Below are 14,752 nucleotides of genomic sequence, written 5' to 3'. Positions count from 1 at the left end.
TCCTACTTCTGTAGTGATACTGCCTCGGAAACCCAAGGAGGGGTCGCTATGAGTCAGGGCCGACTCGATGGCAAATAACAACAACAACAATATGTGATTAAAATTGAATCAGATTTGGCATTTTTAGAATATGCCAAATATTCTAAAATCTACCTATTTAGGTTATAAATCATTTATTATAATCTATTATGTCTCTGAATAGTGTTTTGTAGTCTAACTTTTCTAGGATCTATACTTATTCAGTTTATTTCTAGATACTTTAAATTGCAATTTTAAATTGTAATTTTGCATTATAATTTAAGATAATTGCTCACACACATAGAAGCTATTGATTTTGTGCATTTATTGAACACAGCCAACAGTTTTTCAGATGATTAATCTACCAAAAAAGCATAGTTAAATCTTAAGATCTTCTTCTTGACTTATTACACTAGGTGATTTAATAATAATATTTACTGACTATTTTAATATATAGCACATACTTTTTCATAAGAATGTTTTTCCAAAAAACAAAGTTAACCATTTGGGTGAGATTCTTTATTTTTTAAAGCAGTGATTCTCAACTAATGGCTGAAGTACACTGCTAAGAAACACTGATTTAAAAGAAGCACCCTTATTTGTTGTTAGGTGCCATTGAGCTGGCTCTGACTCACAGCAACCCTATGCACAACAGAATGAAACACTGTCCAGTCATGCACCATCCTCACAATCCTTGCTATACTTGAGCCCATTGTTGCAGCCACTGTGTCAATCCATCTTTTTGAAGGTCTTCCCCTTAAGCACCATTATAGACTTAATTAAATAAGCGTTTATTCCAAGAATGTATGTTGAATCTATAAATGACTTTTTGTTTTCTGCTAAAATGGTTATGTTTTAAAACATTATAGCTAGTGCTAAGATATTATAGTAATTGATTACTTTGTTATGAACCATTCTTGTTTACTTGAATATTAAATCGTGACTTTTTTCTTCTAATCAATTACTGGATTTCACTTGTTGCTATTCTATTTAGGATTTTTTTTTTTTTTTTTTTGTATTTACAATGGGATTTTGTGGCAGTTTACTTTTTTTTAAAGTTATCTTAGCAGATGTTTTAAAAATTAGTATTCAGCTTATTCTTAAGATCAATGGAGAAGCTTGATATTTTCCTGTGCTATAGGACATACTATATAACACAGGAAAGTGTCTGATTTAAATGATTGAAAGAACTTGCTATAAATTTGAGCCAAATATATTCTTGGAGACAAATCTTTGATAGCTGTATGTCTTTCACTATTAGTGATTCTTTCAGTTTTAGTATATTTTAGACAGTTATGATAATTTATATTATTATCATTCTTCTCAAAAATTTCCAGATGATAATATATAGGTATATCAAAAAAACTCCAAACCAAACTCATTGCCATTGAGTCAATTCTGACTTACAGAGACCTCCATTGGGTTTCCAAGGCTGTAAATCTTTACAGAGGAGCTCTGGTAGCATAGTACCTAAGGCACTTGACTGCTTACCAGAAGGCTGGCAGTTCAAACGCACCAGCACTCCTTGGAAGGAAGGTCGGGCAATTACTTCCGTAGTGATACCACCTCGGAAACCCAAGGAGGGGTCGCTATGAGTAGGGTCCGACTCAATGGCACATAACAACAACAACAAATCTTTACAGAAGCAGACAGCCTCATCTTTCTTCCACAGAGCTGGTGAGTTTGAACCACCAACCTTTTGGTTAGCAGCCAAATGTCTTAACCATCACACCACCAGAGCTCCTTATATAGATATATACATTTTTATAGTACAATTTTAATCTCTTCTTTAACTGTTACATTTGAATTATTATTTCTGACTTTATATATTGTTTTCTTTGTATCACTGTCATGGATTGAACTGTGTCTCCCCAAAATATGTATTAACTGGGTTGGCCCATGATTCTCAGTGCTTTGGCAGTTACATAATGATATAATCATCCTCCATTATGTGATTTTATTTGATCAGCCATCCTTTGTAAAGGGATTAAGGTAGGACATAACACCCCTATCTAGGGCACAGCCTTGATCTGATGAAAGGGGAATTTCCCTGAGGTGTGACTTACTTCACCTTTTATCTTACAAGAGGCAAAAGGAGAGGGATGAGAGTAAAGAAGGGGGACCTCCTACCACCAAGAAAGAAGAGCCTGGAGCAGAGTGTATCTTTGACCTGGGATCCTTGCACTGAGAAACTCCTAGACCTAGGGGAAAATTGATGACAGGGACTTACTCTCAAGAGTTAAGAGGCACCACCTAGAGTTGGTACCCTGAATTCAGACTTCTAGCCTCCTGAACTGTGAGATAATAAGTTTCTGTTTGTCAAAGCCGTATACTTGTGGTATTTCTGTTACAGCAGCACAAGATAACTAAGATAACGAGTAAAGTAAAATATTAAGCCAATAACACTTTTAAAAAAATTCAAGTCTACTAATCTATTTTCAAATTCACTAATTTCTGCCTTCATCCTGTACTGACTGATTTCATTAGGCTTATGGATTATTTTGTATCTGTTCTTTCATATTGACAGCTTAATTTATTTATGTATTTTCTTATTCAATAATGAAACCTTTAATGTGATGGCATATTTGGCCATGACTCATGTATAGTACTCTCATCATTATTTCTCAGGTGGGTAAAGTTTTGATCTCCTTTTTGATAGAAAGTTATTTAGGAGTGGGTTTTCTTTTCTTTTTTCATTTTGTAAGAGATTGAAATTTTTGGCTTATATGTTGTTTTAATCTCTGTGTTTAACATATTGTGATCATATCCTGTACCATTTGTTAAAGTTTTTTTAAATAATTAAATTTATCAAATTAATTAAATAACTTAAAATAACTTATTTATCATAGTAATTAAATATAATTAACAATTTGATTATATATAATTTCCATTTATGCACACACATACTATAAATAGTCCATTGGCAGTAGAAAAATGTATAATCTCTGGTACTTAGGTAAAGAGTTTGAGCTATACATATTAAATTGGTTTTAATACATTTACATTTTTTCTATCTTTTTAAACCTAATTGAAAAGTTAAGAACTGAAAGTTGTTGTTAGATGTTGTAAAGTCAGTTCCAACCCATAGCGACCCTATGTACAATGGAATGAAACACTGCCCAGTCCTGCATCATTCTCATAATCATTGCTGTTTGAGCCCACTGTTGCAGCGACTTTGTCAATCTATCTCATTAAAGGTCTTTGTCATTTTTGCTGATCCAGTACTTTACCAAACATGATGTACTTCTCCAGGGACTGGTCCCGCCTGATAACATGTCCTTAGTATATGAGACAAGGTCATCCTTGTTTCAAAGGAGCAGTCTGACTGTACTTCTTCCAAGACATATTTGTATGTTCTTCTGGCAGTCCATGGCATATACAATAAGTAACATGATAATAAACAGAGAAAATATTGAATTTTGAAGTTGTCAAGGATTTCCTCTTACTTAGACCCATAATCAATGCCCATGGAAGCAGCAGTCAAGAAATCAAACGACATGTTGCATTGGGAAAACCTGCTGCAAAAGATCTCTCTTTTAAAGTGTTCAAAAACAAAGATGTTACACTTTGACATCTTTGTACCTGATCCAAGTCATGGAATTTTCAATCACCTTATAAACATGTAAAAGCTGGACAATGAATAAGGAAGACCAAAGAAGAATTGATGCATTTGAATTTTAGTATCTATGAAGAATATTCAATGTACTATGGACTGCCAGAAGAACTGAAAGACATAAGTAAAAATCTTTCATTACTATTTTTGTTCCTGTGTAGTCCCCTCATTATTTCTGACAGATTATGCTTTATGTATTTCCATATTATGATAGCTGCTATAAATGTCTCCTGACTGTTAAAGTCTCACTGGAGAGTGAAGCCGTATTAATCTAAAATGTATTTATTTGACCAGTTTTACATCTTTATTTTGATTTTTAATTCTTTTTTTTTATAATTTTGAAGCTTATGCTTCCATTTAAATGATTCATTCTAATCCATATTAAACTTTAAATTTGTATAAATTGGCTTTACATTCTCCTCTGGTAAAAGAAAATATAATTATATTTTTATTTTTAACCTTTTTCAATATAACATCATTTCAGTAAGTATATTTTGTTTGTATAACTGGCAGATTCATTCTTATTTCTGTTATCTTTTATAGGTTTTTATTTTTATTATTGTTTTCTTACTATTTCACTTTTTTCTCTTTTCCTATTTATTTTATGATTTCTTTCATTCCTTTCTCTTTGCTGATTTGAAAAGTATGTATTCTATTTTCCCAGAGTTCCTAGGTGGTTGACTACTTGCTGAAAGGTTGGCAATTGAAATCCAGCCAGAGGACTACCAAACCTGCTTCAGAAAAGGCATGGCCTTGAAAACACTATGGAACAGTTTTACTGTGTATACATAGGGTCACCATGAATCGAAATCTACTCAATGGCAAATAAAAACTATTTAAATAAATAAAAACTCTGGTTGGGAATAAATTGATGCATATTTACTGCTTACAACTGAAAGCCTCATAGGAACTTATGTCCCACTTTCACTTTCTTATCACTACAGACCAGATTTTATTTGAGAATTATTAACTTCTCAAATTTTATGAAGTTTATTTTTTAAGAAAACCTATTAGAATTTTTCTGTTCCCTATTTCTAACACCTTCTTTCCATTATGCTTATCCCTTGATTTGTCTTCTGCAAGAATTTTTCTTGCTTTGATAACTATATTTACAGCATATTATATTTAAGTTATTACAATGCTTACCATTAGCACCTTTATTCTTAAATTTTAAGTTGAGGTTAATGTCTTGATTAGAACACTCTATTGCATTTTGCCACTTCTTTAAAAGCAAAGAATATCTTTTATTTGCTTTCACCTGCTCATGGAATCTTAGCAGGTGCAAAAACGGCGAGGAGGCCACATGTTCTGACCTCCTCTAACCCTACGAGGGGAAGGCAGGATTACCAGCAGTAAACCAAGGCCTATTACTGCAAGGCCAGATATGCTGCCTCCCTCCAGCCCTTGTTCCAACCGTTCCTCCCAAAGCACCCACCACCTCTTTCCTGGGTTCAATAATTCACTGCAGTGGCCACACAGAAACTCGCAGATTATGGGGTTTATTAGGGAAGCACCAGGCTACAACTCAAGTTCAGGAAGAACGCTCAGTCTCTCTCCCAGCCCACCGTCCCTCGGCCAACAGTCTCTCACAGTCTCTTTCCCAGCAGTGCTGGTCCCTCGGTGTCTCACTCAGTGATGTGTGTCTCTTGCATCTCTTTCCCAGCAGCACGTGTCTCTTTCAGGGGTGCGTGTCTCTTTCGGCAGCACGTCTTCCTCAACCAGCAGTCAGAGAGAGTTCTGCCTCCAGGAGGTCTCCTTTAGAGCCCGCAGGGTGGTCAAACTAGCCAATTATAGCATCAGAACTCTAAGCACCTGAGAGAGTGGGCACCTCCCAGAACATTGTTTTGTGCCACTCCCAACAGAAATACTCCAGGTGGACACCTTCAGCAATCAGGAGCTCCTCAGTTGCTCATAGCAAAACCCACTTTGGAGTTTACAAAGACTTATGGGTAGAAAAGCCACACAAAGTAATTTACTACACTGCAGCAGGGTATCCAATTATGTAGTCATACTCTTTTTTTTTTTTTTTTTCTTAAATGTTTGTAGATGTAGCACTAAAATCTTCCTACAGTTAAAATTGTAAAGGAGAATTCTGAGGTTAGTAAACTTTACTTCCCCCTCTGCTTTTCTTTTTTACTCCTTGCCTCTGTTTTCTTTTACTGTGAGGGTATGTAACAATTATTATTCTTGACACTGATTACAAACTCAGTAACTCACTGCCCTCGAGTTGATTCAACTCGTAGTGACCCCTCCTTGGGTTTCCAAGATGGTATCTCTACAGAGTAGATTGCCCAGTCTCCCTTCCAAAGAGTGGCTGGTAGGTTTGAACCACCAGCCTTCCGGTTAGCAGTCAAATGCCTTAGGCATTATGCCACCAGAGCTCCCTGACATTGATTGGTTCAAGTTAAATTTAAGTACTCCCAAGTTTGCTGTGTATTTCAGCTATAGTTTTTTTATTATTTGTTTTCTATTATAGTTACACAGTCTGGTCTCATTAAAGAAGAGTAATTTCCTATGTGTGGCTTTTGATTTCCTATTCTCTATTTCTAATACCTTCTTTTTCATTATGCTTATCCCTCCATTTTTGTCTTCTGCATTCAGGCAGTACTGCACCCATCTGTTCTTCATATTACCTACTCAATTCAATGATTCTGTTCTTTACCGCCTCTGATGCATTATTAAATTCTGTTATTGCATGTTAAATTCCTTAACACTGCCGTTGAGTCGGACCTGACTCATAGTGATCCCTCCTTGGGTTTTCGAGGCAGTATCACTACAGAAGTAGATTGCCCAACCTTCCTTCAGAGGAGTAGTAGTGGCTTTGAACTGCCAAGCTTCTGGTTAGCAGTCAAATGCCTTAGGCACTACACCACCAGAGCTCCCCTTAAATTCCTTAAGACTCTTATATGCTTTATGTCATTACCATTTTACTTCTGTCTCTCTCTAAACCAGCTAGCTACCTTTTCACCTGAGACTATTGTATTTACACCTCATCTTTCACCTCTTGCCTCACAGAACCCTCATTTTTTGAGATTTTATTAATAGTAAATAAGTATTATCTCAAATTTACTCCTAGTTCCTCCCCTGACTTTGCTTTCTGTGTTCCCCTTCTAATATAATATAGACATTATTTGCCCCTTTAGTATCTTATTTTTCTATCTTATTTTTTTATCTTTGAATTACTCCTCAGAAGGAAGATGGGGCAATCTACTTCCATATTGATACTGCCTCGGAAACCCAAGGAGGGGTCGCTATGAGTTGGGTCCGACTCAATGGCACAGAACAGCAACAACAACAATCTAAAATTTAATTTCATGTTGTAATAAAACCTCAAGCAGAAGCAAAATAAACTGAATCAAACAAATTCCTACTGACTTATTCCCTACCTCTCATTTCCTGAGGCAATATCAGCTCCAAGATGTGTCCAAGATTTCTTAGGATAAGCACTGTGAAGCTGAACTTTTCCATAAACCCCTGAAAATAGAAGGTACAACATATGAAAAGGAAAATCTTTCAGAGGAATTAAGAACACATAAGTAAACTACATCCCTGAAATTAATGTGCAAAATATATGATATAGAAATGATACATGAAAGTCTTTATTTCATCAGAAAAAGAAAATTTAAATATTTTATATCAGGTCAAATATATATACATATATCTGAGGGATATGAAACTCAAGGTCTATAGAGAAATGAATGCTATACCACATCACAATCATTTAAAAGCTGAGAGACAGACCACTCTAATGGCTAACTGGGTAGGGCAAACCGTTAATGTGCTTGGCTGCTAATTGAAAGTTCTGGAGATACATGTAATTTGGATACATTCAGAATTTGGATATGTATATATCTGGATATATATATATATATATATATATATATATATATACACACACACACATACATTCAGAATTTGGAGATATATATATATATATATATATATATATATATAGTCATGATATATATATATAAGTTGTGAGTTCTTCTGTAAACTGGTTATCCTCTCTGAGATTTAGTTTTGGTATTTGTAAAATAGACACTGCATATAGCGGAGCTGGTAAATGAAATAATAAACATAAATCACCTAAAAGAATGCCTGGTATTTAGTAGCTGTTCTATGAATGGTATTTCTCCATCAGATACACACAATACATATATATTTCAATTTTAATACATATTTTAGTATGCTCTTACCAATTGTTCCTGGGTCAACCTGAATTCCATTGAGACGGTCACAAAAGACTCCCTCTGAAGCCCGAAGGAGGATCAGAAGCTTTTGTTCTTTTTTTAACGGATTGTCTAAAGTACCTGTTTGCAGAGAAATGTCTATCATTCAAAGTAATTTTAAATTAAAAGAAACGGGGTGGGGGGGATTGTGATGCAGTTGCAGGAATGTCTAAGTAAATAATATAAAGTAGACTATAAGGAGCTGTGGTAGCATAGTGCCTAAGGCACTTGACTGCTAACCAGAAGGATGGCAGTTCAAACCCACCAGCCACTTCTCAGAAGGAAGATGGGGCAATCTAAATCTATTTCCATAGTGATACTGCCTCGGAAACCCAAGGAGGGGTCGCTGTGAGTCGGGTCCAACTCGATGGCACATAATAACAACAACATATGCAGAAGAGTCAACAATTACACACATGAAAGAAGAGAAAAAAATAATAAGATGGATTAAACTCTGTGAGAGATTGAATTCCTATTCAGCTATATTCCTTCATCTTTTTTTTTTTTCAAGGTGGAGTATACTTTCCTGAATTTCTGATATTTAGCCTAGTTGTGTAACTTGCTTTGTCCAATAGAATTTGGGTAGAACTTATAGTATGCCATCAGTTCTGATCTGATGCTTTAAGAGGCTTAGCAAGTTTCCCCCAGACTTCTCAGTGCTCTTCTCCATCATGAAAAGTATAGTTTCTACATAGCCTCTACTCTTTCAATGAGGAGGTATATGAATCAGGCCTTAACAGACCTGGGGCCAAGTTCAGTTGAGACTAACATAAACATTTGTTATAAGGCACTGAGATGTTGAGATTATTTGTTATACACCATCATTATAGCAAAACCTGACTGATACACCATCTAAGGCTAGATCACCAAATCGCTTTACAGACATCATAGCATTTGATCCTTATAACAAGCCTAAGAAAATATTTTTTTTAATCTCTATTTAAATTTTTCTAAAGAAGTTTAAAAATTAAAAGACTTGTCCAAATTTTTCCAGCTAGTAAGACTCTATATTTAAAAATCTTGTTATGCTAAGCATTTTGTTGAATGAGTATGCGTTGTAATGGTATGGCTTATCTAGGCATAGTCTTTGTAACTTCCACTAGATTTCTGGGTTGCACCATGCAATTTAAACTCCTGATTGTTAAAGTCATCCACCTGGGGTATTTCCATTGGAGGAGCACGAAGTAATGTGGGAAAGTTCTCTCTCTCTCTCTCTCTCATGTGTAGAACTCTTATGTTGGGATTGGTTGCTTTTGTCACTCTTCCAGGCTCAAAATAAGCGCTCCTGGAGGCTGAAGGAACCCCATAATCTGTGAGTTCTGTGTAGCCACTGCAGCAAATTATTAAACCAAGCAGAGAAGAGGCAGATGATGCAGGAGGGATGGTTAGCATCAAGGCTGGTAAGAGGACTGGGGGGCGGGGGGGGAGCCGCATGTCTGGCCTCATAGGAACAAGGTTTGAGCTGTTGATGGTGATGGTGTCTTCCTCTTGTGAAGTTAAAGGAAGTCAGAAGATGCTGCCTCCATTACTTTAGCAGAGTAATAGATCATTTTCTAAATCTAAATTCTTTTAATAGCATAAGGACAAAAATCCATTAATAGTATGCCCTGGTTGCATAGTGTTAAGTGCTTAGCAGATAGCAGAAAGGTCAATGGTGCAAACTTACCAGCTTCTCTGTAGAAGAAAAATGAGGCAGTCTGCTTCCATAAAGATTATGGCCTTGAAAACCCTATGGAGAAGTTCTAGTCTGTCCTATATGTTCACTGTGAATAGGCGTCAACTCAGTGGTACACAAGAACAACAACTCAGACCAAAAAAACCAAACCTACTGCCATCAAGTTGATTCCAACTTACAGAAACACTTTAGGACAGAATAGAGCTACCCCATAGGGTTTCCAAGGCTGTAAATCTTTAGAGAAGTAGACTGCTTCCTCTTTCTCCCACAGAGTGGTTTGTAGGTTCAAAGTTCCAACCTTTTGGTTTATGGCCAAATGCTTTAACCATTATGCCACCAAAGCTCCTAATAATTCAGACAGCAGCTAATAATTAAACTCTGACCTTATTCCACTAATGTATACAGTGTAGTTCTGGTCACTTTTACAGTCTGACAATTGTTTAGGGAATGTGCTGAGATAGTGTTAGGGAGTATGGACCCAAAGAAGGTTATTTTCATTGGAAAATGTATCTGAGAGTATAGAAATTAATAAATGAGATCAATTTTTCAAAAAGTAACTAGTGAGATTTGAACAGAACAAGGGGATGCTGCATTATTTAAAATCCAGAAAAGTATGCATCTGTGTTGTAATCTTTCCACACCACTTATTCAGTCTCTACCTTGAGCAAATAATCTGAGAAGCTGGACTATATGAAGAAGTATGAAGCGTCAGGATTGGAGGAAGACTCATTAACAACCTAATCTATGCAAATGACACAACCATGCTTACTGAAAGTGAAGAAAACTTGAAGCACTTACTCATAACATCAAAGACTATAGTCTTCAGTATGGATTACACCTCAATGTAAATAATGCAAAAATCCTCACAACTGGACCAATAAGCAACATCTTGATAAATGCAGAAAATACTGACATTGTCAAGCATTTCATTTCACCTGTATCCACAATCAAAATGCATGGAGCAACAGTTAAGAAATCAAATGACATGTTTCATTGTGCTAATTTACTGCAAAAGATCTCTTGAAGCTTTAAAAAGGAAAGATAACACTTTGAGGACTGAGGTGCACCTGACCTAAGCCATGGTATCGTCAATTGCCTCATATGCATGTGAAAGCTGAACAATGACTAAGGAAGACTGAAGAATCTATGCCTTTGAATCACAGTGCTCGTGAACAATATTGAATATACCATGGACTGCCTTAAGAATGAACAAATTTGTCTTGGAAAAAGTATAATCAGAACACTCTTTAGAAGCAAGGATGGTATCTCATACTCTGGTTAGGAGGGAACAGTGCCTTGTACTTTTGGTCATACTTTTAACAGAAGGGACCAGTCCCTGGAGAAGGATATCATGCTTGGTAAAGCAGAGAGGCATCAAAGAAGAGGAAGACCTTCAACAAGATAGATTGACACAGTAGCTACAACAATAGTCTCCAACATAGCAATGATTGTAAATGGCACAGGACTGGGCCATGTTTTGTTCTGTTGTACTTACGGTTGTTATGAGTCAGAACTGCAATCGACACCACCACTTAATGCAAAGGTAATTCTCAAATTATACACTGTATCAGACAGGTTCATAAAAACTATCTTAAACCAAAGCAACCTTTTTTTGTTTAGAATTCCTTTTTAAATAACTAAAAATGAAGTTGCCAAATACAGTAAAGAGTAGAGCTTAGGAACTGCTATAAACCAAAAAGCAAACCAAAGTCACTGCCGTCAAGTCGATTTCAACTCATAGCAACCCCTTTTGGGTTTCTGAGGTGTAGCTCTACGGAAGTAGATTGCCCCATCTTCCTTCCAAGGAGTGGCTGGTGGGTTTGAACCACCAGCCATCTGGTTAGCAGTCAAATGCCTTAGGCACTATGCTACCAGAGCTCCCTATAGAGCAGTTCTATTCTGTCAATAGGGTCTCTATGAATCAGAATAGACTCGACAGCACACAACAACAACAACCCCCAGTTGGCTAGTCATATATAGCAGGTTAGTCAAAAAGGCTCATTAAAAGCCTACAGCCTACTATGTGCTTATCTTTACAGTCACCCTTCACAGTCATTATTTTATTAAGGACTATTGAAAGCAGGACCCAAAGAGGTATGTAAATCTGTCTAAAGTCATAAAGTAAAGCAAAGAATGGATAAGGATTAGAACCCACAGCCTGTGCATTTCCATTGAGAAGTATAGGCAATGCGAGTGATCAGATGAGCCCCTAATGTATCCTCTCAGCCAAAATAAGGATGTGCTAGAGCAAAAAGAAGGGAAATAGAGGAGGAAAATGTTAAAGCAAATGTGTGTGGTGTAACTCTTATTTGCAGTTATAAGTCTGTCCAGTAAGCTGTTTTCCAACTGTGATTTCATTTATTTCACGGAGGGTAGTTAAGAGTCTTGAGGAAAAAAAAATGGCCTAGCACTAAACAGATAGTGGATAGAAAAAGTAGGACAGTTTTTGCCCTAGAGAAATGTATGCAGAGTCCCACAAAAAGAGTTCAGCGTTCCTCTCAAATCAGAGATTAAATCAATTATGCAACCCAAAACTGCAGCACATGTGGAGCTTTTTCAGAAAGTCTGGGCAAAATTAGTCAGCCTGCCGTGATCTTTGGTATCTGTGATGACCAGAGTTGGAATTCTTTTTTCTATAACTTGGGGGGAGGGAGAGATAGAGAATAGGGACAGGGAAGAAAGAATAGTGCCCTAAGAGAAGGAAATATGTGCTACTATAAGGTTGGGCAATCCTACTTCCGTAGTGATACTGCCTCGGAAACCCAAGGAGGGGTCGCTATGAGTCGGGGCCGACTCGACGGCACATAACAACAACAACATAACATAAAAATGCAGTGCTTCTTGAATTTGTAAGAACTGGTGAAGAGAAAGTCTTAAATGCTGGACTACTCATTTTATTCCCAAATCTAATAAAGAACGAGGCACTCTCTCCAACATGGCCTTTGTCCCAAAATCAGAATAGCTAATTCTGAGAGAAGTCTCAGGATAATGAGGTTCATCCCTGGTTTTCCTCTTTCAAGCTGCTCCTAAGTGGTGTGTGGTGGTGGTGATGTGCTGTGGGGTTGATTCTGACTCACAGTGAGTCTATATGACAGAGCAGAATTGCCCCATAGGGTGTCCTTGGCTTTAACCTCTACGGGAACAGATCATCAGGTCTTTCTCCCATGTGATGGCTGGTGGATTTGAATAGTCAACCTTCCAGTCAGCAGTTGAGTGCTTAACTATTGCTCCAAACTGTAGCAAGAGGCATTTTCAACCTGGAGTAATTTAGATACTCATAATGAGAGGAAATAATTGTTATTGTGATGCAAAGACATGTAAGGTATTTTGATAGCATGATTTTATAGATAGTTACACAGTCTGGTAGACAGAGAGATTAAGGCACACATCAAAGATTACACAGCTTAGAAGCAAGTGTAAAGTTAATAATAAGTGGTAAAGTTAAAATAAATGGTAAAGTTGGGCCTTAGATTTAATAACTACCATCCCAGAGCACAGGGACATGGAGGAATAGGAAAGGGAAGTTGACACTACTTAGCATGATTGTGGGCAATGGAGGGGAAACAGAATATGTTCCAGATCATAAAAATACCTGGGGAGATGGAAGAAAATAAGTTCTGGTATACAAAAAAATAGCTGTTGTAATGATTCAGGGAATATGGTACAAATGGCTTCCGTGAACTTCAAAAGGTAAGTAAAGGGGAAAAGGACTTTTTATTATTTTATTAACTAATACTCTTTGATTGGATCAAGTATAAATCTAGTTTACACTTAAGCCCACTTAATCAATATGACTCTCAAAACCTTGTAACTAAGCCAACCCACACTGAATTACTTCTTATTCCCTCCAGTCTTCTCTATGTAGTGAAATTCCTCAACCTTTTATATTCTTCACATTCATCTTTCTTAACTCCTAATCAACTCATTAGACTTGTCTGCACTGTAATTTACTTTTAAAAGCCATCTATGATTTTGAATTAAATGCTCCATTTTGTGCATTAAAATGTCTATACTCTTTGCTACATAAATTTATTTCAAAGAACTTATGCTAAGGAAATAATATGTAATATGAGAAAAGATTAAATAATATGTAATATAGACAAAAGCATTTGATTGTGTGAATCATAACAAATTATGGATAACATTGAGAAGAATGGGAATTACAGCACACTTAATTGTACTCATGAGGAACCTGTACATAGATCAGGAGGCTGTCATTTGAACAGAACAAGGGGATATTGTTTGGTTTAAAATTGAGAAGGGAGTGCTTCAGGGTTGTATCCTTTCACCATATGTATTCAATCTGTATGCTGAGCAAATAATCTGAGAAGCTGGACTATATGAAGAAGAGCGTGGCATTAGATTGGGGGAAGACTCAGTAACAACCTGCAATATGCAGACAACACAACTTTGCTTGCTGCAAATGAGGATGACTTGAAACACTTACTGATGCAGACTGAAGACTAGTCTGCAGTACGGATTGCACCTCAACATAAAGAAAACAAAAATCCTTGCAAGTGGACCAATAAACTGCATCACAATAAATGGAGAAAAGATAGAAGTTGTCAAAGATTTCATATTATTTGGTTCTACAATCAACAGAAATGGACACAACAGTGAAAACATCACATGATATACTGCAATGGGCAGATCTGCTGCAAAAGACCTCTTTCAAGTGATGAAGAGCAAATATGTCTCCTTGAAGACTAAGGTGCACCTAACCCAAGCCATGGTATCTTCAATCACCTATTATGCATGTGAGAACTGGACAATGAATAAGGAAGACTGAAGAAGAGTTGATGCTTTTGAGTTGCAGTGTTGGCAGAGAATACTGAGAGTACCATGGACTGCTAAAAGAACTAACAAATCTGTCCTGGAGGAAGTGCAGCTAGAATGCTCCTTGGAACCGAGAATGGTCAAACATCGTCTCACCTAATTTGGCCATGTTGTCAAAAGGAACCATTCCCTGCAGAAGGATATCATGGTTGGTAAACTGGAGGGTCAATGAAAGAGGGGAAGGCCCTCAATAAGATGGATTGACACAGTGGCTGCAACAATGGGCTCAGGTATAGCAAGGATCATGTGTCTGGCACAGGACCAGGCAGTGTTTCATTCTGTTGTACATAAGGTCCCTATGAGTCAGAGATGACTTGGCAGCACCTAATAACAACAAACAACATGGGCAGAGAATGTCCAAAGTTGTTCAGTATACTGTTA

At 36.8% G+C, this 14,752-nt stretch overlaps 1 protein-coding gene across 1 annotated transcript in view; it reads right to left on the bottom strand.

The window, feature by feature from the left end:
• The window catches only part of PKHD1 (PKHD1 ciliary IPT domain containing fibrocystin/polyductin), a 774,619-nt gene that overhangs the window by 247,402 nt on the left and 512,465 nt on the right, over nt 1–14,752 (bottom strand). Inside the window, exons 53-54 of the mRNA XM_007936280.1 lie at nt 7,828–7,941; nt 7,018–7,105 (exon numbers count right to left, since the gene is read on the bottom strand). Of these exons, the coding sequence (XP_007934471.1) occupies nt 7,018–7,105; nt 7,828–7,941 (202 nt within the window). The remainder of the gene's footprint in view (nt 1–7,017; nt 7,106–7,827; nt 7,942–14,752) is intronic.

This window comes from Orycteropus afer, unplaced genomic scaffold (assembly GCF_000298275.1).
Source record: "Orycteropus afer afer isolate SDZICR_OR568_19922 unplaced genomic scaffold, OryAfe1.0 scaffold00034, whole genome shotgun sequence".
Taxonomy (NCBI): Eukaryota; Metazoa; Chordata; class Mammalia; order Tubulidentata; family Orycteropodidae; genus Orycteropus; species Orycteropus afer.
The sequence above is the reverse complement of the archived record's forward strand: the minus strand, read 5'-3'. Positions and strand labels throughout refer to the sequence as shown.